At 37.3% G+C, this 25,085-nt stretch overlaps 1 protein-coding gene across 1 annotated transcript in view; it reads left to right on the top strand.

Annotated features, from left to right (window-relative positions):
* Window positions 1-25,085, top strand: part of CSTF3 (cleavage stimulation factor subunit 3) — a 52,304-nt gene that overhangs the window by 12,250 nt on the left and 14,969 nt on the right. Inside the window, exons 4-7 of the mRNA XM_075713126.1 lie at window positions 22,969-23,001; window positions 23,389-23,486; window positions 24,801-24,867; window positions 24,962-24,996. Coding sequence (XP_075569241.1) covers window positions 22,969-23,001; window positions 23,389-23,486; window positions 24,801-24,867; window positions 24,962-24,996 — 233 coding nt within the window. The remainder of the gene's footprint in view (window positions 1-22,968; window positions 23,002-23,388; window positions 23,487-24,800; window positions 24,868-24,961; window positions 24,997-25,085) is intronic.

Genomic DNA, 25,085 nt, shown 5'->3' with positions numbered 1-25,085 from the left:
GAATATAAATTAAGACTTCAGTTAATTTTTGAAGGCTACCTGAGATAGTGGAATTGTTTTGAGGCTTATTTTATTGCAGCCTTAAGATGTACAAGGAATATAGGGAAGGTATTTTCCAAAAGCTTTTTCCTTGGAAATCTTAGTAGTTTCCTCCTGCTAGAAAGTTTTTCTTGGACAGTTCAGAAGTATAGATCTTTCCAGCCTTGAGTTGGGAAAGTAAACCTGTGGTAAATCTTTGTTTAGCATTGCTTTTGATTCACTGCCTCCAGTATTTACATCTGAAATTGCTAAATCTTCAAGTCATCTGTAAGCTGCGCTTTTTCCGATGCCAAAACAAGTATACCACTTTCCTCTGTAACATGATAACGTTTCCTCCTTGCATCACAGAAAGAAAAAAAAGGAGAGGAAAGTGGGGGTTGTTTTCTGGCAGGTTGTCTTTCACTAGAGAATTTTGTCCTCTGAACAACATAAATCTGAGCCGAACATCATTACATAGTGGTGGTCTATTATTGGAAGATGAGCTAGGGTGAGGGTTATGATTATGGCCTTACAAAAAAGGAATTAGCCCTTTAACAGCTGTATTATTTATAAAATCATTAGAAATCTTTAAGTTCCCCTTTGCCTAACTTGAGGAGTATGTTCTTTTTAGTCACTTCCGATCTTCAAGTAGAAATCATTGTTTATAATCTACATGAACAAAAACTGTTTCCTTGCATATGCCAGTCCATTTTGTAATGTAAAACTTCTAAGTGCAGGCCTTACTGCTGTGATTACCTCTTGTTTTTATGACAGTGTTTGTTCAGCTCACTGACTCTGTTTTCCTTTTTGTGTATCACTGTTCCCTAGTGGAATATAGTGTAAAGCAGTGCTCAGCACTTAGTATATCATGTAACTTACTGCTATTGATATACAGAGTGTGCTGAAGTAACTGAATATTTCCATTTTATGTGCCAAGCACCAATTTGTACATTCCGATATCTCTATTATGACTGGTTTGGTAGTCAGTAGAACATGGAGATTTACTGGGAAGAGCATGCTTTGACAGTTTGTTAATGGGAACTCTACTATTAAAGTTTGAATTGGTCAAAAAATTTTGATTCTCACACTGGTTCTTATTTCTTCTGACATTCAAAGAAGCAGTTGCAGGACATAGAAATAATAGAATTGGATGAAACAACTCCCAGCTCACAATGCTTTTGGGTCATAGCATTTGAATACTTAAGACGTGAGACTAGAGTTTGTTAGTGAATTTGACAGACTACGTAGTCTACGTTTTATACATATTTTAGCAAGTAAAATAGTTAACTTGCTATTCTGCATCTACTAAAATTTAGGAAGTGATAGAGTAATGCCACTCACTCTTCTTACTCGGACTCTTGTTTTCTCTAGTTGCTTAAAGCATATTTTTCTCTTGATACCTTTCCTGTAAAAATCTACATCCAGAAAACTTGAATCAATTCACATGTCAGTGCCTCTTTCACATTTTTAAAGGAGCATGTAAGTCTCAGTCCCACGTGTGCCATAATGTTAAATTCATAGATCACATGATCTGGATTCTAGCCTGCTCTGCTGATTTGCTGTGTCTTCTTGGGTAAGTTATTTAACCTGTTTTGCCATTATTAAAACAGCTACCTACCTACCTCACAGGGTTGTTGTGAGGCTTACTTTAGTGATTAAAGTGCTTTTGGCATCTGGCTAAAAGGTGCTACAGAAATGTAAAAATAAATTCTGATGTAATACACCCTATGATCCCATAGGCCCAGCTGTCTATTACTATTTCCTTTGTCTCTTCGACTGTTTGAACCATCTTTTAGATACAGAAAGACTTGATAATGCTTTTCATGCACTTGAAAGAACTTTTACTAGTGGTATGTTTCAGTAGTTCTGAAGCAAGCGTTTGAAGTTGTCACCTTTTTCTCTGCTAGTTTCCTTTGAGAAATCACCAGGCTGAAAATCCTCTTAGGCACATTTATTAAACTATGTTCATGTGTTTGCAGCTTTTTTTTTAATGATCTAAAGAATTTTTAGTTTCAGTTGCTCTAAGTGGAAACTTCAATCTGTAATTGTCCTGAATGTTTCAGGCCAGTTCACACCACACCTTCTTACCTTTTTCATTGTTGAGTATATTGCATTATATCCTGGTCACTTTGAACTGTTGTTAGTAGGGGTTGAAAGGGTGCCATAATTAAAGATTTAAAAATCATAAGCACAAGACAGTTGTGACAAGTACCCCAAGTTTAGAAACAATAAATACAAAGCTAGTAACATGCATGTAAAGTGTTTGGCTGTTAATATGTACTTTTCGTCTTGCGAATTTTGCAAGTAAGACTCCTGTGTTACTGCTTGTTCTAAAGAAATGAAACTAGATATATTTGTTCAGAACACTTCTATTTGATATGAACACTTTGAATTTTAGATGTCTCAGTAACAAATCAGATGCTGTATGAGGATTCAGAGGGTGGGACCAAAGCTTAGGGTTGATTGTTTTGCATTTCATCATATGCAATACATCAGTATCTTTAATTCATGTAATTCACACTGGTGTGGATACTAGTCAGAATGTATCATTTAACGTTCTTGTATATGAAAAATGTAAATAAAACCATTTAGAAAAATGATTGTTTTTGTTTAAAATGTTTGTGTTTCTTCAAAGCATTTTCTTCCCCTGTTTTACTTTAATCTGGTTCTGAGTTCAGAAAAAAGTTGTTATACATACCACCAAAATCCTTCTGCTTGGGGAAAAATGGGAACTGACTTCTGTCAGGATGAAGTTGGAGTGATCGGAAGTCAAAGTAGAATAGACTTCTTGGCTGAGGTTCTGCTTAGTGGTACTTTCAACTGAAAATATTGTATATATCACTAGCTGATCTTTGCTAATTTCTTAATGGAAGACATACCCATTACAATCCATGCCCACCCTGCTAGTCTACCACATTTCTCATAGTAAACTTCTGCTTTTGAGAAACTGCTGTACAGGTACACTGTACAAACATCCATGTTGCACAATCTTGACTACCTCAGTCTGAGATTTTTGAATCTTTTTTACAACTGTATTATTTATGATCTTTTCTTACTCATGTGTGGACTTGTTCCATTCCTGTTAATAAATGTTGTTCTGTCTGTGTGATTATTGTAGACTTGCACTAGAAAGTGAATGCAACTTCTTTCCTGTCTTCTCTACTCAATATGTAAATACAGGCATGTACATCTTGCATAGTTGCCATGGTCCTACAAGTTGTATAATATCAGAAAGTTATCCACATAATTGACATTTGTAGTTTCAGAAGATGCGCGCTACAACTAGTGGGTTCCTTTATAATTCTGTTTTCTGTATTTGATCATAAAAATTATCATGGGAAAGTGTTAGGAATTTTAATTTTTGAAGTGGAGGTGATGCCTAATGAAGAGATTACTATGAACTCTCTTCTATAGTGTGTTGCTGTTTTCACATGAATAAACATGAACTATTTCCTGTTCTGTTGTATTCTTTCCGTGTGGGGTGACAGAAACATCCCTGTTAGAAGTGTTAGTTATATAAAAATCTTGTTCACAACACTTTTGAAGTCTCGCTTTCAAATGTAACGAGGACAGTGAAAACTTTTCTCATTGTGTGCTTTCTTTTGTTGAAGTCATTTGCGGATCCTTCTATTGATATTTTGAGGGGGAGATGTGTGTTAGGTCAGGCACAAACTTGAGCTTCTTTCTCATGTCTGAATCTAAAAGAACCAGAAGTAAAAACACAGAGCTTTCTTGTGCACCCTGTATTAGCTACAGATTGGTTATCTTCATCTGCATGGGTGAGGGAACTATTATCATAATTTCTCATTCATTTCTACATCTCTTCCAGCTTCCAGGTGTCAGCTGGTTGAGTTACCTGATGCGCTTTATTCAGATTTGGAGAAGCCTGATGGCTGAGAGAAGACTTTCTGTTAAACCTTATCTGTAGTGCTACTACATAAAATAATGCTTGACTTTATTTGCTGCGGAATCTCTTTGCAGACTATGAAAAGGCTTTGAGTCACTGCTGTGATGAAATACAGTGGCTTCTCTTAGCTAGAAACTTCTGTGAAGGCAAGCCATTCATTCTGGCACTTCTGCGTCCTGTTAGTACAAATGTTCTTTGAGAGTGTGCATTGTTGGGGGTTTTTTTTCCCCTCGTTAGGGTGTGCTTTTTCTCACTGATGGCTTCAATGTGACAGGTGTTCTACATCCGGTAACAATTTTGGACTTCTGCAGTGAAGTGTTGTGTACCTAATACCGTAAGCTTTGACATTTTTCCTTTCTTACATAAAACAATTCAAAAGTGAGAAGAAATTACATGCCTTGGTGCATAACTGTACCATTGTGCAGATGGCATTCACATTTTTTGTGGCAAGTTCTATACATGCAGTTAACTACACATGAGAAGATCCTTATGGTGATTGAAATCTGATCCATGTTGGGGTTCAACTAGTTTGGTCGTGACAAATGTCCATAGCATAGAAGCATGGGAGCATTTCCAGAATTCATTGGAACTGTGGTGTCAGAAATGTTTCAGTTTAAGGATAGGCATTATAAGTAGAAAGACATCCTTTTTAAATTTAGTTTGTGGACAGTTTTCAGTAATACTGCTATAGAGCAGAGTCCTGTTGCATCTTGAGACAAGACTGTTGAACAGAACTCATTTCTAACCTGAAGTATAAATATTTCGTCTGGGTCTGTTCCCTTAGAAGCAGATTGTACTAAGCCATGTGGCAGGGTCCGTGTGCTAATCTTAGTTTTCACAAGCTCCAGTGAGCATACATTGCTGATCTATTAGTAGATCCTGTCACCAAAGGTCTTGTAGACTGACTGCTGGGTTAAAGGCTTTCAGAGCTTTAACGTCTTCGACTTTCTCCAAAAGGAGGAGAGCTAAGATTGTTATACCGAGGAAGCTTGGTAATTTTACTCATACTTTCATGCTCACTCTGTGTTTCAGCAAAACAGTTACGGAGCTTCTGCATATATCTAAATTGTATAGGCTTTATCATTATTAATTCGAACTGTTCCTCTGAATCTGCTAATTGAAAAGTTCAGTACTGGGATAGAGGGTTATCTGTCTTACATCATTTGATTCCTGTAATATGACTATATAGGACTTAGACTTTTGAAGTCTTATACTCTCTCCAGTTCCCCACGGTTTGCATTAGTGCATGAAAAAAAGAGAATAATAAATAACCAGTGTGTGAAACTGGGAAAAGAAATGACTGTACACTCTTTGCAGTGTTAACCCATGACCGCAGCAGAACAAACTCTTACTATAAACAGTCTGATACTTCTGTATTGGTTTCTGTGAGAATGAATATCGAATACATTTTAAAAAATACTTGGCAAGTCATGCATTTGGACCAGAAAGATAACTTGCAAAATGATGCCTAGTTGTTTGATTTAATATTCTCTATGTCCAGACTACAGCAAAGCCATCAACTTCCTTCAGGTATCTCTCCTGGAAGTACAGATTTTCAAACACCTATCTTACTGTTTAAACAAAATTAAAATAAACTCTCTACTTGGAGATTAAAACGGATTAGATTTACAAAAATGAGGCGGTGGGTATGTAGTTATGTATATGCTGTCCTGCAGATAAAACAGACATGGTGAATTTAGCATGTGAGTTAATTTCATTGTGCTCAGTGGAACTACATTTGTACATGAAACTAAGGATGTTTAAAATGTTCATAGTGTGACCAAATAGGAAAAAGGGCAACTCGGTTGCAGCTGGGTCTTTTTATTGTTTTCCTTAGGAGAGGGGAAGATGCCTTGTCAAAGACCAAAAAGTTGCAAGTGTCTTCTCCTCCCCTGCCCCGGCTTCCTACATCTTCTGTTTATTTCTCCAAGCAGGAGAAATAAAATGTGTAACACTGTTGGCAATAGATGGTGGCATTTTATAGGGCATGTATGGGTGCTGGTATGGCTTCCAGTTAAGTTCTCTCTTAATTTAGGAGCTGGTTTAGCATATTTTCAAAATAGTTTCAAATCAGAATTTGAACTATGAAATGACTTGTCCTATTCTAATACTGATACCATTCATCTCAAATCTGCTTTCAGGCTATATGAAGCCGAAGAAATGAATGTTGTATTTGACTTCTGTCAAATTCTGCATCTCTGCAGCTTCTGTTAAGGGCTTGTTCCCTAATAGATAGATGTATATATTACTTAAGCAAGTGATGGATCAGAAGTAAAAAAAAAAAAAGTGTACTTCGTATTTCCAAAGTTAGAAAGGAAGGTAAAGCAACAATCAAATGTGCTATTTAAAATTCACTGACACAATTTTGATTATTTTTGTGTTTATGGTTACATGAAAACATGCTATAGGTTCCATGCCTGTGGATTCCTCAGGAATCTCTCAAACTATGTACATATATACATGTTCATTCATGTGTATATACATGCTTATGTATAAGGTAACACATCATCATTAATGTACTTTTAAAATCATACTAAATAGAAATTTGAGTGTATGAGCATATCAGTGGAAATTGTCTACAGATAATTTACTTAGATTACTTAAAAGTTTGTAGGTACTCATAACTTACGAAAATAATTTCTGCATAATCTTGAAGTGGAATATATTTAGAATAACAATGAGTAGATTTTTTTTATATTATATACAGCTTCAGTCCGAGTGCAAAAACATGACTTGATGCAGTGTGTAAATGATGGGAAAAACAGAGCTAGATTTCCTGCTTTACTTTTGCTGTCTTGAACCCAGTATTGGCCTTCCATTCCTCCCTATCCATCCAAAGATTATTTTTGTATGTTTCCATGGGCAGAATTTTAGAAGTGTATTTGCTGTAAGAATTGTGGACTCTTACCAGGTATTCCTGTGGGCCATATCTTTCGATGTGCCCTTGCATTTCATCTTTCAGATGACAAGCAGGTCCCAGGAGTCCTTATCAAGAAGCTGTCTTTGGATGGTTCAGACATGTTCTTTGAATTTAAGAAGCATGATTCTACTTACCATTTTTGATGGGACAGAAAGCAGGGGGTGTCCCTAATAATGAAATAATATTTGTAAATTTTTTCTGCCTTTCTGTAACTTTCTGGATTTTGTTTGGAAAAAAAACCCAAACCAATCCCATGAGAAGCCTTTTTACATCCTAATTATTGCATAAGAAACCTAGTGTTCTTAACATATCTTAATTATGCAACTGCATGGCTGCTGGCGATATTGTAATGGTATTGCATTTGTAAAGCACATAAACTCATTTAGCAGCCAATGAAATGCAGTATACTGTAGGAACAGATCTGAATTGAGTTTCATATAAACTTTCCCTGAAACTTGGTTTAGTTAATCTCTACAGTTTACTCTTTTGTACTGTATCACAGATACAAGATAAAATTGTAATTACATCATATCATGCAGGAGTTTGAGGTGTAAGAAGCCCTCTCATTGATGTTACTTACTATTGTGGAGAATAGAATGATGGTAATTTAATACATGTAGGCTTTCATCTACTTAAAGGTGTTACGCACTTTTACTAACATATAATTAATATAAGTTGAAGATAAGTGACAGTGAGTAAGTATACAGAAAATTGCTTTTGTAACACGTCTTGCTGGTGGAAGTTTAGCTTGCAGCTTTTCTTCCTTCGGCTGACCTATGTCAGTTGACCCCTCTCCCCAGATTTTCCATAGGCATTGCAGTAATAGTTTTAGTACAAGCAGCATGCTTTGAAAGTCTACCTGCATAACCTGATAGTGCTGACAAGTTCACACATGAAGAAACATTTCCTTCATACTAAATTAGAATGGCAAGCCTTACACCAAGAGCCTTAGTCTGGTGGTTTTAATTTCACTAGGGGAATTTCATCGTTCTAGCACTGACCGACTGTGGCTTTGGCAATTGTAAATTCTGTCTAATTGTAAAATTGTGCTAGAAGTGCCTACTCCATGGTGATGATGACTGATCATTGTATAAAAAGTAACTGAAAGAAAGTGCAGTTCATTTATAATGAAGAATGTAAAGTTTCAAATTGACTGGTCTTAAATAGACTGGGATGAATCTTGAAAAGGACAAATAGGTGCCTCTGACACCCCTACTAGCTACTTAAGATTTTCTTTATAAAAATGCACTCTAAAATAGTCCCCAACACATGACTTTTTGGTTGCAAGTTACCTGAAAAAATGCTGTGGATGCAAGCTAAAATGTTTAATACAGAGCAGCGTCCCCAGCCCTACCCTGCTCCCTAAAAAAGGAGTTGCTGCCCTGGTAAGTATATGTTACTTGCCCATTATTGTTGCCCGCTAGCTAGCATTCCTCACAGAAATGTTACCAATGTATTTATGTCAACTGAAATACTGCACAGTAGTACTTGAGCAGGATGGGCAGTGTAAGTAGTTGTTTAAAAGCTCAGAATATTCTGCACTATTTGCCCTTGATAAAAATCTCAGTGCTGGTAAGCCGGAGCAGGAAACTGGCTGTACAATTTACTGTTACAGGATAAAACTTCTATTTCTCCATATAAGATGTGACTAAACATAATTCAGGCAGGGGTTTTTTTTGTTGTAAATTCAATTTAAGATTGCTATTTTAAAATTACATCACACATGCTTTTTTGTGTGAGTTAAAGATGAGTATTAAAAGGGAAGTACTGTGGAATTTTAATATTAGCTGACAGACTTTAATGCAGCAGAAATATTTTTCTGGCACTAAGCAGATGGAGGTAAGTTTCTCTTTTCATAATGCCACAAAGTTTCTACTGTTCTTGCTACTAGTCTTAGCTGTTAAAAAAATTACTATTGCGTAAGAAATCTCACCTATTTACAAAAAAAAAAAAAAAGCACAAAGTTAGATGTTACATGTTTATTTGTGATTTTATTGATGTTCCTAAAATTCAGTTTTACCTCCAGAAGAGTTTTGTGACTTTTGTTTTCTTTCCCATTTGCAGAAATTCTAAAAATAAGGTCAATCTGTGGGGTTTTTTGAATTTACTAATGAGAAAAATACAGGTGTTTCTAAATAATTAAGTTTGATGATTCTTGTTGATCTTTGGTCTGAATCAAATGAAGACACTGCACTGATGAGGTGTTACCATTAGCCTGCATGACAGACTTAGAGCAGTCTGTCATTTCTGCAAAAACTTCATAGTCAAACATTTTTCATTGCTTTTAGAGTGTATTTTTGTGCCTCCAACACATAGAAATCTTGACGAACTGTTAAGTTGCGCTAACTGCTTGAACTCGGTAGTACTATATGTGTTTTGCCTTTCTCCCAGGGTGGCAGAGTTGCTTAAAAACTGTGTAGACTACGATATTTTTGACCTGTGTGAGCAGAGTTTTCTGCTACAATCTATATTCGCGGTCAGTTCTTCGCTCAAGTGCTGGCTGATTCAGTGAATCACAGAGGTTTAGTAGCGGTGCTTCACTGTGTTGCTAAATCTTCAGACCGGACTCTTAAGCACACTGTGTCACCGTGATGGCATACACCAAAAACAAGTCAAGCAGTGTCGTCTTCCAACGCTAGGCTAAAGTTTGAATGCGGGGAAATTCACACCTTTTCTTGAGAACATCGTCTGCCTTGCTGTGCGCTGCATCTTCTCAATTTACGTAGCTTGCATTATGTTACAGTAGCAGTTCTCTTTTTTATACTTAACCAAATATTTTCTGCCAGTCATAGAAATTATCAGCAAAGCGACTGCGCTAGTTACATGCTGCTTTTACAGATGGTGGTTTGGTATTGTGCGCTTGGTGGTTTTACATCAGACCAAGTACTGCTCTTGGCATCCTAGCTTAAAGCAGCCAAATGTAACAAAAGATAACTTAGTATTTCTGAGATCCCTTGTGTGCTTCTGTGCAAATTAAATGCAAATCAGCGGAGAGCCTACATACTATTTTTTTAATGCAATGCTTGAAACTGGCAGGCATTTTGCAACATTGGTTAATGCAAATGCTATCTGCAAGTATTCTGTATTTTTCTGTCCAGTCTTTGTCTATGTAACAATGCATCTATCCTAGCAGCTAAAGTCCTCATGGTCTCAATCAAATAAATTCCTGCTGTCCATCTACTGAAGAGGCTCTTTTTTACAGAAAGTTTTAGAACACTTTATTTGGGATTTCTGAATCATCAGTTATAGCAGAAGAGCCACAAAATGCTCAGTTTGAGGGGTAGGGGGAAGAAGTATCAAACTGACTGGATCTCTGCTGTCTCAAACAGCAGTTTCCTAGAATATGTCTAATTCTACATGGACACCACTTGCTGGTGTCAGGGTGTAGAAGAAAACACATTTTTCACTGTGAAAAGCAACAAAGAAATGAGATTATTAGTATCAAAACAATGCGGTGCTGAAAAGAAACTAATTCACAGTGCTCTCTAGCAAGGGGGCAGAACTACCAGCTGTATTTGTTGTTCTGTACAGGCATACATAAAAGTAGCCATTCCCTTCTTGTCAGTAAGCAGGGTTTTCTTGTGGGTCAAGGCCAACCTTTCTTTGGCAAGTTGAGGGGTTTACCTGTGCCAGTGTCCTTTCATTACTCCGAAATCAGAGTCTTCAGCTTAAATACTTGACTCTAACATCTGGTATTTCTTCTTTATATACTGAGATAGGGAGAGGTGGGAGGAAAAGGGGATGTCAGTTGTATTCCATCTCTCTCTTGCTAGGCTACATGGGCTGTGAGTTTCTGTACTGCTTTTATGGCGGGCTTTTGCATTTTATCTTTCTCGTAAGATGTGAATGACACAGTATTTACAGTTGTAAATGCACCTACCTAGCTGCATGCGAAACGAGTGTTAGCACATGACATGTTATATTGAAATCTGAAGTCAGAACAGGTGTTCTCTCTGCTGATCCGACACCGATGAATTTCAAATAGGAACAACATAATGAACTTGTAAAGACAATTGTCTTTACAAGTCGTTTGTCTTACAAAAAGTACAGCTGACTTACATGGGGTTTTAATCTTATAATGCTAATCGCATGGAGTGGTTTAAAAAAAAAAAAAAAAAGCCCAAACCCAAACAAACAAAACCCCACAAACCAACCTCACGTAAGGTGTAAGTTATTTGAGTTGACCTATAAAATTAAAGACAGTGTAGAGCTAGTCCCCCTCCCATTTCAGTCAAAATGTCACCTATGTAGCTTTCATTTCTAAAGCATGGGAATGTGTAATCTTTATTTTCCAACCTCAGTGCATCTCTATGTAGCCAATTGTTCAAGTGTAAGGCAGCTTAATAAGTTACCTAAGCACTAATATCAACTCATACAGATTTTAAAGTACCTGTATGTATATTTTTGTCTTTATGCTGTTTTATGAATAGTGGGACTATTCCCATAGGTGGAAGCCCAGCAGGCTTAGCTTTAACCTTTGAAGGCATCAAGCTGAAGTTTGAAAGGGAGGGAGGAGGGGAAGTCACTTTAAAAACTGTATTTGTACAGCGTTTAAGTGAGGAAAGGCATATAGCATTTAAATATTCTAGAAACCTGTTTTTTAAAGTACCTAAGCAGTCTGATTAGCTGGGATAGTAATTGCACTCAAATTCAAGTATTCTGGAAACAGAGATCCAGGAATAGTTGTGCAGAGTCTATGCATTTAAATGTTTTTGGATCAAGTCTTTAACCAAGAAGATTTGCAGTGTTCATGTGGGTTCAGATTAGGCTGTTTGTGATCAGTCCAGACTTGGTAACGAGATACTGAGAAGACCCTGCAGTAAAACATTAAGGAAGCTATTAATTCTTACCACTGAATGCTACTGACAAAAGACAGAAGTCTGGATGTTTCATTCTGTAATCAACTTTTAAAATACAGTGTTTCCTTTTTTAACATCATAGGTGAGACTTTCCAGGAACTATGATTAAGAATAGGCATTCTCACAAAGGAAACAGTAGAAAATTTCCTTGATTTCTGACAGACATATGAAGGATTTTTGATTAGGGCACCTGCCTATATTAGAAAAATATGCTAATTCCCTGAAGTTCAGATGGAATATCTCATTGCTGTAGAACAAAACCGGCTCAGTCATTAGGTTAATCTTACATTTCTGAGGCAGATTATTTTCTCAGTTTAGTAAATGACTGACATGAATGTTTCTTCATGATTTTGGAGGAAATCCATGGCAAATCTGGTATGCACACCCCTTCCTTGTAAGATTACTTTTGTAGCATTGCAGTTCAAGTGCATTTGGTTTGGGTTTAGTAAGGCTTATTTTTTCATGCAGTATATACATCCTGTTAGCCACAAATTAATGCTGCGATGCAGTTGCAGGGAATTACTTGTGCCTCAGCATTATTCCCCACTATTTACTTCTAGATTTCTGATTCTTGTTTTCCTATGATGAGACAACTGTCTTCTGTGGTCAAACATTAGAGCCAGTAGGCATCTTTGGAGGCTTAGGACCAATCTAATGGTTTTGAGAACCATTCTTGGGACCATTTTTGCAACATTTTATTGGCAAATTGCTCGTTACATTCCAGCCATGGAGATGAAACATTAAGAACAATTTGTCCTCTGCTGACAGGCCAAGCTAGTCTTGTGCTAATATTGTAACAGTAAGATTTTGCTGTATGATACAATTACATCTTGTGGTACCATTTTTTACTCTTTGAGTAACTTGTGTTCCTTTTTCCCAGGATAATTGCTTGTTTGGCTGCTTTTATTTTGCAGAGAGTCTTTATTAGACCACATCCACTCTAGAAAATGGAAGGAGTTAATGCATGGTCTCTGAATTTGACCACTCAAAAGGGCAGAAGTTGTTTTTCATCCTAAGATTTCTTCATTTGGACTGTTAGCCCTTTTTTCTAAGTCAGTGTGGAGACTGTTTAAGGGACTTTTGCTGCCTTCTAGATGTGTTGCTTCATTTTTAAATAGGTATTCAAGGATCCTTTTAAAAAGTAGGCTCTAGAAAGAAATTCTGGCTTCTTCAGGTGTATTATTCACATAATCTTGGTGAATGAATGGAGAATTCTTAAAACCTTCCATACAAAAATTACTATTATTTGATAACTTCATCCTACAAAAATAATTTTCCTGAAATACCGTAATTGACAGTGTGAAACAGTTATGGTTATCAAACTTATCCTTTTCTGCACTTTTATGCAAGCATATTTGAAAATAATATATCAAAACTCTAGGCACGCAATGAGTGTAGTGAGAAGTCATCAAACTATAAACCTAATGGGGAACTTCATGCCCCCTAAAATGTCCCATTTCCCCCAGCTATATTATAAGATTACACAGAAAATCATCACTTTCTTATAAATTTTGCTTTCTTACTTTCTCTGAGGTATTTTGAGGATACCAAAATCAAAGGAGGAAAGATTTTTTTTTTGTAATGAGCTGTAAGTTACTGTAATGAACACTGATCTCTGATAAAAGTCAAAAGCAACTACACAATTTTAGATTAAGGGTCTTAAGTTAGATCTTAGGGCATTTTACAGTGTGAGATCTGTGTAACGAAACAATTGGCTTTTATTTTTTCTAGATAGTGATGCCTCACGTACCCCTTGTGATACGCAGTCTGCTGCAGCAGTCTGATCCCTGCCTTGTTTTTGAGGTCTTAGTATTGCAAGGAGCTTTTAGCTTGGGTTACGGGGTTAGTGCCTTGCTAGTGGTGATGGCAGACTGCAATGTATTTATGCTCCTCAGTATGGCAACCTTGTCTAAGATACTGGCACCTATTATCTTACTAAATTAGCTGAAAAAAAGCATTAGAGGAGCGCATATGTCCAATTCCATTGCCCCTGCTGAGGGACTGTTCGCTTATGATACACGGTTGAGGTAGACAGCTGGTGTAATTTATCTGAGTTTACAGATTGGGGATCTGTAGCCCAGTGAGATGGGCCAGATACCTTGCTTTTATGCTTCCCTCTTAATTTTACTTTTTCACTTCAATGATCTGGCCAATAAATAAGACAGCAAGTCTTTAATTTATCTCATTGCACTTTGTCGTGTTAACAGATTATCTTGCAATCCATGGGTGCTATATGTGCTTTTGAGTCCTATAAATTCATTATTCTGAGAGTTAAACCAATATAAAATTAATTCTAGGCAAAAAATCACTGCTGCTTTGTGAAATGGCATACTTCCTAATAACTGCAAAGGATATCAGTAGATCTGTTAATCTTAGTCATCTGAAAACACTTTTTAAAACTTTCCACTGCTTCTGTAAAATACAAAAGACATTGAGAAACAGGAATGAGAAGCAGAAGTGAACTAAAGTACGTAGGAAGAACCACAATGCATAGGTCAGGAAGGAAGCAAGGTAGTTTGCAGGAGTGTGAACGTGGGATGGTGTTTTCTGCAGCGGCTTAAAGTGAGTGTGAAATTGAAATTACAAGCCACGGGGCGTGTTCAAAATTGACTTTTGATTAAAATGAGATTTGCAGACAAATTGAGAATCTAGGTATGAAGTTGAATCTGGCTAGAAAGGAGAGGAAGACAGAAGGATGCTTAGCATTTGTAAATTACTGCATACAGGTAATATTACATTAAATTTGATAATAGGCAAATTGCCTAAATAAAAAAGGTAATTATTTTCCTGATTTGAAGAAGATACTAAAGAATGTGTACCAGAGATAAAGATGTGTAGTACAGTAAAGTGCAATAAACACCAAAGCAGCAAAGAACACTGGATTGTCTCCCATTATTTGGAAAAATGTTTGGAGTAGGTAGCTCGTAATTCCCAGTTATAAGCATAAAGCTAGATCCTGTTACAGAAAACGTGCTTGTACATGGCAAGACCTAAACACCTATGACAAGTTCTTGTTTTCTCAAATAGTGCTGAGCAAGGAGTATGAAAGACATCTTCCTGATGTTAGGTGGGAGGTCTCGGTGCTTTTAGTCAGACATGCATGTTGGTAGGCTGCTGGAGTTTTACAGGCACATTTTAGAACGTGGGCTGTGAAGTGGATGGTACAGTTCAGGTGAAATCAGTGGGCAAGGACCCGTATCTCAGAATGACCGTGTGAAACTGTTAGATGCAAAAAGTGAGCAAAAGATAATATGGGAGCAAAATTGACTGAACAGGAAGGAATGGATCAAAATTTGTATAAAAATCTAGTAACTAGTGATAATGTAGTCCTGCCTCTCCCTAATCAGGAAGTACTTGTTGCCATCTACTAAACCTGGTATGACCACAAACAGAAGGTGCTTATTAAAGAGGTGATACGGTCTGTTGTTTTTTCAATTGGCATGTGAGAACTGCTTACATTAAGAAAAGAGCGGATATATGAAAAGTGATTTGTGAGGGAAAGCGTAACTATTGATTATATACCTAATATCAAATGTTGTTGGGGACAGTTGTCTTAAAACGTGTAGAGGAAACAATCATTTGGCACGGAAGAGTTTGAGGAAATAGAACAAGGAAGAAAAGCTAGCAGTACTGCTGCTTTATATGAGCTATATATAGGTGAGCTGTGAGAATAGAGAATTAAATAGATGGGAAGAAAGGGGGAATAAGCTTAAGAACTCGCATCTTCATTTTTATAATCGAGATTGAAAACAAAGGGAAGAAAAAGGTGTATGTGGCATCAGAAATAAATGAGAGAGTGAGTGAATCAGTGATTGCAATTCAGTACTGTTCTCCAACTAGAAAAATCATTTAACAGTTTTGTCACCACACTTTTTTTAAGACTGCCCATAAAGAAATACTTCTCTCTGCACCCTCTGGCTAGTCTCCTGATAATGGTGCCTGAAATTTATGCTTGCTTTTCAAAATATTACAGGAATAAAGTGCCTCACTGCAAGAGCAAGAGGCCAACATTTTCTGTAAGGGAGTAGAGGCAGATGCTAGTCCTAAAGATGTGTCTGAATGGGGAAATTAATTCAAATTGCACTAAGGTGTAAATTAAAGCACAATAGCTATCTTTTACTAACTCTGTCTCTGATCTCTCTTATTTCTTAATGAAGTCCTTGTTCTTCTTCACACTGGAGTAGATATTTAGGAATTAGGTGAGGCAGGTAGTTCTTTAATATTCCAAACTATATTAGTAGCAAAGTTTCTTTACTGCAATGTGTTAATCTTTATTCACTTCTAGATCAATCAATTTACTGTAAATTTGTTCAGCAAGGTTGGCCAGATTCTCAATCCTTGTATTACTGCTCTTCTAGAATGCAGACAGTTTGCTGATATCTAAGGATATTATATTCATGTATTATTCTGGATTAATTTCTTTGCTGATGCATCTGAAAATTAAAGGTATTGGGTTTTTTTAATCTAATAGATTAAACAAAAAGATGCCTTCCACCTGCGGGATTTTTTTAATTGGTAATTACTTGTTTATGTAGGTTTTTTAATTGAGAATGATTTAACTCCGTTTCAGCTGGGGCATATGTTGCTGCGCCTTCAGAGTAGCATTTCACAATTTCTTCGTTTGCACTCTTTTCAGAAAAAAGACTTCTGCTTCTGAGCTGCTCCCTCACCACCTGCTGCAGGCGCAGCTGGGTTCCTCCCTTCCCTGAACTTCCAGATAAATCTAGTTTTATGCTCACAGTTTTGGAAATAGTCTTTTCAAGTCTTCAGTCATCCCTATTTTTTTTCACTAGTAGTCAGATGGTAGAGATGTTCATGTAGGGAGATATGTAGGCTGCTGCCTCTGAGAGGAGAAAGGTTGGTAGAGTGTGTTAGCCTAATGTGCTTTGGTTAATTGTTCCTGAAGGCTATTAAAGGCTGGGGGTCATGAGGCTGTAATGACAATCTTCAAGAAGTTAGAGTGAGGAATAACCTTTTGTATTACTGGCTATTCATGCAGCAGCTTCCTCTAGCTCTGCCACTGTCCTGTCCCGATCTCCCACTGCAGCTTGGCTCCTTATGAAAAATGCTGCCCTTCATTTGCTAATGCTCATTTTTCCTGTAGATCGAACCGCCTTGTGCTGGGCTTTTTTGTCTTTAACAGGAAATGGTGACGTGGCCCAGAATTTTGCTATAGAAAGTTAACATTTTCGTTAGTCGCCCAGTAAGTGCCTGTTGTCATATTTATATATGTAGGACATTAACTGGTAATTGGGTTTGCAGAATTACAGGTGCTGTTCAGTAGCTTAAACAATAGTCTTAGTTACTGAAAAGTTGATTTATTCTTAAATACTGTGAGCAAATTCAAAGTGTATCTAAATATAAATACATGATAGTGTACATGATAGGCCACTAGTTTGTTTATCAGGAAACAACTGTGAAACCTTAAAAGAAGGTTGCACAGGAAGCAGACTGCAAAATGGTGCTTTTTTTGGCTCTACACTGTAGCCATCTGTATGGCAGCTGTGACTGCATCCTGTAAGGGGACTGTTTTTCAAGTGATGATATATCTAGTGGAAACAAAATGATTTTTTAAATTTTGGTGTAATGCCATGGTTGTGGAAGCTGTAGAAACAACACATGTAATAGTAGTTGGTGGCATTTCATTTAGAATAATTTTAAGGAAGTTTTCAAATCCCATTGTATGGCAGCCTTTGAAATTGAGACGCATAAGCATGTGAATGTGAAAAATTACACCATATTGAATGAAAATACTTAGAATGTCATTTTATTACATTTTGAGAAAATTAGTTTTCCCATACTCTGTGTACTGTATCTCTTCCTTGCCATCTTTACTAATAGAAAGATAAAAGCTGTCTTTTCACAAGGAATATTAAAACTCTGAATGAAGACTGCAGAAATACCAAATCATTCATCCTTGTCTGGTACAAATTGTAGTAAAATTATATATTACAGAAATTACATCTGCAATTATATGCTAATGTTTTTAAATAAAGGATTTCATTGGCTAAGCCTTGGAATATCATGCACAAATGAAATTTGTGCTTTGTTCAGCATGCATAAGTTTTACATCCAGTTATCTAGGCAGTTAAAATCCAGCCTCCTTGTGTTAATGACCACATGTGAGTGCAATGTTAGACCTGCATTTCACCTGCACTTCATGTACTTGAGCAGAGCTTGGTTTGCTGTTTGAAAAGGTAATTGCTGTTATTTGACCTGTAGGAAAACGAGTTTGTCATGTTAAGTGCTCACACAATTAGTCACTGACTGGAAGCCTCAGCAAATAGCAAAAGGCTGGATGTGCTTAGACAGAAGAATGAATTAGCATGTTGCACTCTTCATCCTTCCAAAGTTTTACATTTCTTTGAGGCAATCTGAGAAGTTTGAACTGCTATGGTCTGCGCAGTATTTATTCTGCAAATAAAGTGTGAACATCTCTCCAGCCAGCCCTAACCTGTATTTTGAAAACAGGTAGAGAAATGTGAATGTGTTTTTTGCACATACGGTTCTGTACTAGTGGAGACCCAAATTACATCCCACTGGACTTGACAGTGGGTAGTTGATTATTTTACCCTAACAATCAAGATGTAAAAAAAAAAAAAAAAAAAAAAGCAAATGGTCAACACAAATGGATTCGGTGATGATAAATTTTGTGTAGTCTGATTTTGTTTTTAAAATGTTAACTTTTTAATTACCTAATACCTAGTCATCTGTGTGAATGAATGCAGGTCTTTAACAGTGAGCTCCCTTCAGTTAATAAACAAAAGCAGTACTTCCAAATACATACATGTATGCTCTGGTTGTAATTTTGTACCCTGAAACGTATGTTGTATATGTGCTTTTAAAAAAAACATTAAATATGTTGCATACATGGTAGTATTTATAATGAAACCGGATTTTAGGAAATAGTAGTTCTAAAAATACCGGTCACTATGAACTAAATCCTCGGAAAGTTAATGCTGGTGCTGCTGTGGTGTTTTCTTCTCTCTTAGCCTGTCCCTCATCAGCTGGCGCAGTCTGCCAGTGGTGCGTGGCATTTCTCTTCAGGTCCCTCTTCCAAAAAAAGTTCCAAAAACCATTGGAGAGCAGTGCAGGGGTGATGGGGAGTGGAGAGGGCAAGAGGATCTACCTCACCAAGGGGAGAGCTGGAAGCAGTGGGTAAGGGAACATCAGATTTTGTGCTTGAGAAAATAATTTTTTTCCTTGGAAGATAACAGTTGAAAAAGGAGAGGGAGTTGGAATATAAAAATAGATGAGGCCCAGAAGAAGTAAATGAGAGTCATGCCAGAAAAAGCCATGCAGATCCTTAACTACCATGTGCTGACCTTGCTTCCTTAGGAGCTTGGTTGAAACCAAGAAACACTGAAAAGGTTAAAATAAAACAAGCAAACTTCTTAGGTTTGTGTTGTATGTTTCTAGACAACTACAAGTAGTCTTAAGTCCTAAGATTAATAAAACCACTTGCTTTGCATAATCATATGTGTTTTAATAAGCCTATTTAAAAAGGTGAAGTGCAATGTAATTTATGGATTAAATTTTGCCCTTGAATGTTTGCAAAGCTCGTTACTGGGAAGCATGTTGTGTATTCTGGGAAGAAATTTGACCCTGTTATAAATTTGTCATGTACAAAGCCGATACAGTAGTGACTTAAATTTCGTATTGGTGCATCAAATTTGAAGTTACTCTTTTTGCAAAACAGGTGGAATTTGTCATTGTCACAGGCAGAGGAGGGCAAAGTCAGATGTATTTTACTACAGGAGTGTCCAAGTATAGCTGGTCAGACTAGGTGGTCTCTGTAGACTCTTCAGGGATGGAGGGGAGATATACATATATACCAATTTTACCTTAGAACGACAGTATGTCTAAGCTCATTCCGTAGGCGGTGGATTTTGTGGTGGAGACACTCCTATATGTTAGCCTCCATGAGGGTAGTGCCTACCTCTCGAATTGAAGCAGAGTAGGAATACAGGCAGCGTTACAAATTAAAGGGTTATCTATTGTAAAGATCTATAGTTCGCTTCATTATGTTTGTCTCTAAGGACAAAAATACAGTATTAATTGTCAATCCTTTAATGCTTGTCCGTGTCTAATCACTGCGTGTTCCTGTGTCTTTTATAAGAAAAACAAGAAGTGTAACAGAAATGTGTGAGGGTGGGTCCTGGAGGCAGCGTGTGCCCTCTCTGGTGATGGGCTTTCCCCATCCCTGTGGCATCCCTGTGCCAGGGCTGCCAGGATGTTTGCTTGGGAGCAGTGAGCCAAGAAATGCAAACAAATTCCTGGAGGAGAAATAGCTGCTCTTCCCTCTAGCTCTGGGGGGCTTGGTAAAAACTCTCCAGTGAGAGACACCCAGTAAGCATTGGCCAATATTGCTTTTTTTTTCCTTTATTTTTAACAAATGCTGCCAATCTCCAACCTCCTAACTTAATCAGTACCAAGATTTCTGAATTTTCAGATATCAGTATCAAACCACTTGTGTGGATTTAACAAATACATAACGCTGACTTGAAGTCCAGATGTGGACAGCAGCTTTTCATGTATCTGATCATTCATGTAGAAAATGTTTTGTTCTTTGAGCTGTAACACATGCAAATAAAGAATATAGCTTTTTTTTTTTTTTTCCTTAGCAAAATATTTTACTTTTAAAGGTCTTCGGTTATTCGAAGTGCATGTAGTCTAATTGATAAGTACTCTGTGCTCCGTCTTTTTGATGTTGCTTGGTGACAGTGGTGCCATGCACTAATAAAACTGCTCTAGTAAACAATTAAGTGGGATTACTGTGCACTTACTTGATGCCGTACACAATTACTGAGGTCAGTCTGGGTCACTTATGCCGAGTAGTAGTTGTCATTGGGCTTTTGGGTGACGGGGGAGGGAGATGTGCTGAGCAGGCAGACCGCATTCACAGCCCTATCAGTGACGTCTAGGAATTGTCTTTGGTGTAGTAACCCAAGGCAGATGTGCAGAACATTTTTTACATGGCTAAACCTGGAAGACACACCAATTTTTGCCCTGCCTGCTTATAACTTTGAATTCTGAGCTTTTAAAAATTATTTTTGGTCTTGGTCTTGAAGATGATGCCTTTTGTCAGTGGCAAAGCCATGGATTAATTTTACTTAATTTTCACAAAAAAAAAGGATTTATACTATCTCCTGGGGATTCTTCTCATCTTAGTGAAGACTTTACTTGAGTAAGTACAAGGGGAAAAAAGTGTAGTCAGCTGTGCTCTGTGCTAGACATACAAAGGAAGATTCATTTGTTCTTTTCCACTCGGTGACCAAGGATAAAAGGAGTTTGCAGGGGGTGGGAGACATAGACTGGGAGCTCTTGCACTTTAGTGAGAGCTGAATCCTTTTTGTCATATTCTAAGAGGTGTTGAGAAACCTGAAAAGTTACTGTCAAAAAAGGATGAAGTAAAATGGGAGATGTCCTTTTTGGTCTTTACAGTGGAGGAGAAATTTAACATGTAAGACTCCTTAATTTGTGTCCACAAAAGACTTCTGTCTAAACAACCCTACAATTATTACAGTAGGTGCTTTTTAAAGGTTGAAAGATTGCGGTCTTCTCACACAAAGCTGTGAGAAAGCGGCAGTAGGATGCGTCCCCCGTACCTGCGGGTGTGTTGGGTCTGGTGTCGTACGGCAGAGGATGGGCACGCTGCACTCCGTAGCACGGAGACGCCGCCTCCTGATTTGTTCTAGTTAACTGTTACTTCAGAGCAATGTTACTTCTGTAATCAGTCATTTCTCTGGTCAGCTATCTTTTAACTGAATAGTTTGCAGAAAGACTTTGTGAAAATTGTGTGTGCGAGATGTAATCAGGCTTAAATTCCTGCAAACGCTGATTTTTTTAAAATCATCTCGACCAGGGCAGGATACTACTCCAGTTCAAAAGTGGTATGGACACAAGGGTCCAGTCTGCCATGTATGCCATTAAAGTTTTTCTGCAAAACTTGTTTGAATTATCTCATTTTTAATTGATCTTGTTCAGGAGTGAGAGAAATGGGGGATACACTATGGGACCCTGATGTTTAGGAGGCCAGGGTGTTGCAGGAGGTAGAAACTCAGGGAAACAGCAGACGGGAAAGGCAGTGCACAGTGCAGTGCAGGATATATTACTTATTTTAGGCCTCCTGCAGATGAGACTGTGTTTCCTAAAGCTTCCATTAAAAATTCTTCATGCTTTAGAATGAGAATGATATAAAAATGGTATAATTAATATCTGGTGCAAAAGGGTGCTGTTTACTGCCTACCGCCGTGCTCCTTGGGAAAAAGGAAAGGCTTTCAGAGCTGCTCCTGTGGCTCTCATGTTTCATACCAAGAAAAAGCTGTGAATCCCCTAAACAAACGAAGAGCGATGAGATTTAAAAGGGAGTTTTGATGCTTTAAAAAAATGCCATACAACATAATAAATCCTTCTTTTCATTAAAGGCTCTTTATTTCAACACAGATAAACATCTTCTAGAGGCATTGTAGATTTTTCTTTGTTTCTTCAGGGTGTGCGTCTACGGATTACCTAGTACATTAACATAACTGGAGCCAATAAATAAATGAAGGGTGCCAGTCTGCCCTCTGCATCTGTCTCGTGCTTTTCTGTCTCATCTGAAAGGCCACCTGTTACTTCGAGACTAGGTTTTACCCTCTGCTCTTGCAGTGTGCATGCTGTCTGAATGAAACGAGTGCTGAGATGTGAGCGTGGTTTGGTCCCTCCTGGAAGGGAGCACCGGGGCTGGGGGCGCCTGTTGAAAAACAGATTCTCCATGGTTTATTACTCCCTTATTCAGCATCAGCATATTATAGCAAAGTGTACTTTGAGAAATAAATATTCAAATATAATACATTTATTAGCCTGCTAGTTTTGTAAATGGTATTTGACCCTTAATTTACTAAATCCTCATCTAGAGGCTTTGGTATCTAAGACAATGTATGCACTTGAGGCAACAGAATACCTTAAAATAAGAGGCTAAGTCTGGGTGTCCAAACCAGAATACAGGAAAGCAGCTTTACGTACTGAGACCTAAATTTTGGCCCTAGTGGAAGTGAAAAATAAATAAATAAAAAAAAACCCCGCTAATTTTGAAAGAGCTAAGCAAAGTACATGATTTCTGTATGTTTAATTGTATTTTTGCAACATTATGTGGTGTTACAATGTAATTAGTTTAGGCAGCCAAAGTACAAACTGGAATGCTATAGTACTGTATGAAGAATATATTCCTACTATTCTAAAATAGTTTCTTAAGTGATTTGTTTTTTTCTGCTTCCCTATAGATTAAAGCAAAAAATTATGACAAAGTGGAAAAGGTGAGTCCTATCAATATACGTAATATATCTCTATAGCAAGAACAAGTATCTTGTGGTTAGACTAAAGCAGATTGAAAAGAACTATAGTTGTCATTGAATGCGCTATTCAAAAGCACAGATAAAAGTATCACTAAAGTCGATTTGCTGTTGCTACCAAGCTGTAATCAGTGAAGTTCGTGGAGGAATTTCTCTGCTTAATTCTCTCCAGTTCCTTTGCATAGCACGGAGATGCTTTAGTCAAAAGGAAAAGTAGTTTAACTTATTCTTTCTTACAAATCTCAATCATAATTACAAAGATTATTTTAATTCATACTGTATAGCTTTAAAAGTAGAAACCAAATTTCTGTATCTGGAATCCTGATCACGTCTTCTTGATGTATTAAACAGTTATTTCAGCGATGCCTTATGAAGGTTTTACACATTGATTTATGGAAATGTTACCTTTCCTATGTACGAGAAACCAAGGGGAAGCTACCTAGTTACAAGTAAGTTAACAGAGTTGCTCTGAATTATTCTGGTTTTACAGTGAATCTCTTCTTGATTTTTGACTAGGGGGTGGGGAGGAACCTGGGTGGCAAACCTGCCTGGGGATCTTCTGGTAGAGTGTTGGGGAGATAATTTATAATTTGCATTTAGAAAACATTTTCTTTAAAGCTTTTCTAATTGAGCATGCTGGGTAAAATTGCTTCCTCTAGTCTGGATCCATATAACGAGGTGGGACAAGAGTGGGGAGTAGCTGGCGTATCCATGCCGCTTCCCTGCAGATGCGATTGGTGCTTGAACCAGTCCGAAACACACTTCTTCAGTTGGGACCTTTTGCTGTCCTCCCCCTTAGTGCCCCGTTTAGAGTCTCCACAAAATTTGGCATTGATTCCAGCTGAGGTACTGTATTTGACTAGCAATAGTAAATAGTTCAGTAATTGGAGAAAGTTTCGGCATCTATGAACTGTTTCTTTCCCCAGCCCACCATAATTTCTTTGTATTATAACTGGCAAGATAACTAATGCATTTAAAGAAAAAATAGCAGAGTTTTAAAATTTCTTTTTACAAGACTGTTTTGAAACAATTTAAATTTTAAAAGTACCAGCATCCCCCCCCCGCCCCCGTCTTTCTATTTGATTTAACTTTCCTCTATTTTTCCTACTAATATGGACAAAAAGGGGTAGTAAGGTACTGAAAGATATTTGAGTAAAGGAAACTGGGAGGTAAGTGGGAGAGAGAAAAAGCTGTTTTCATTAAAACTTGACCAAGGAAATATTCTGTGAACATTTTAAATTTGGGGAAAAGTACTTTGAATTTGGGGGGATAAGAAATCATGTGAAAGATTTTGGCCAGTTTCCGCACAGGGGAGCTACTCCTAATTGCCCCAGCCTTTTGGTGTTCCTGGAGAATTACAACAAGGTTTGGGGAATTCTGGGGGGAAGAAAAGAAACCACGGGCACATCTGTCAGCTAAGACGATGTGGAGAGCAGTTGTTTTATATCTTCTCAACTTCCAGTGCACACCTTATCCATGGATTTCCACTTATTTAAGGGGGAGGGGTGATGTCTCAGGAAGTGTTAGTGTGCTAGCTTGCCACCAATAGATTTAAATAATTTTCTTAAGAAACCACACCAACAAACCCCTAAATGCAGAATTTAAAGCTATCTGAATGCCAATTTTTACTCTCAGCTGCTGAATGATACTTTTCATACCTCAATGTTTAGAATTTGCTGCACAAAAGAATACTCTTAAATAAAGAATTTTTTTAAATACTAAAGACTTGCTCTATGGTCTTTGTGGTTTGTCTTTTTCCTCAGAGAAAAAATGGCTCAGGCATATGATTTTGCTCTGGATAAGATTGGCATGGAAATCATGTCATACCAGGTATGTTTTTTATCAAAAAACATTTTATTTCTTACTTTATAAGAAGTACAACTAAACATTGGTTTCATTATATGTAATATTTTTTCTCACATAGATCTGGGTGGATTACATCAATTTTTTGAAGGGCGTGTAAGTACCTTAAAAGAATTTTTTTAAGCTCAGTTAATGTAATGTTGATGTTCATGCCAGTTATGATCTATAATAGCTGACGTTAATCT

Source organism: Pelecanus crispus, chromosome 6 (assembly GCF_030463565.1).
Source record: "Pelecanus crispus isolate bPelCri1 chromosome 6, bPelCri1.pri, whole genome shotgun sequence".
Taxonomy (NCBI): domain Eukaryota; kingdom Metazoa; phylum Chordata; class Aves; order Pelecaniformes; family Pelecanidae; genus Pelecanus; species Pelecanus crispus.
The sequence above is the reverse complement of the archived record's forward strand: the minus strand, read 5'-3'. Positions and strand labels throughout refer to the sequence as shown.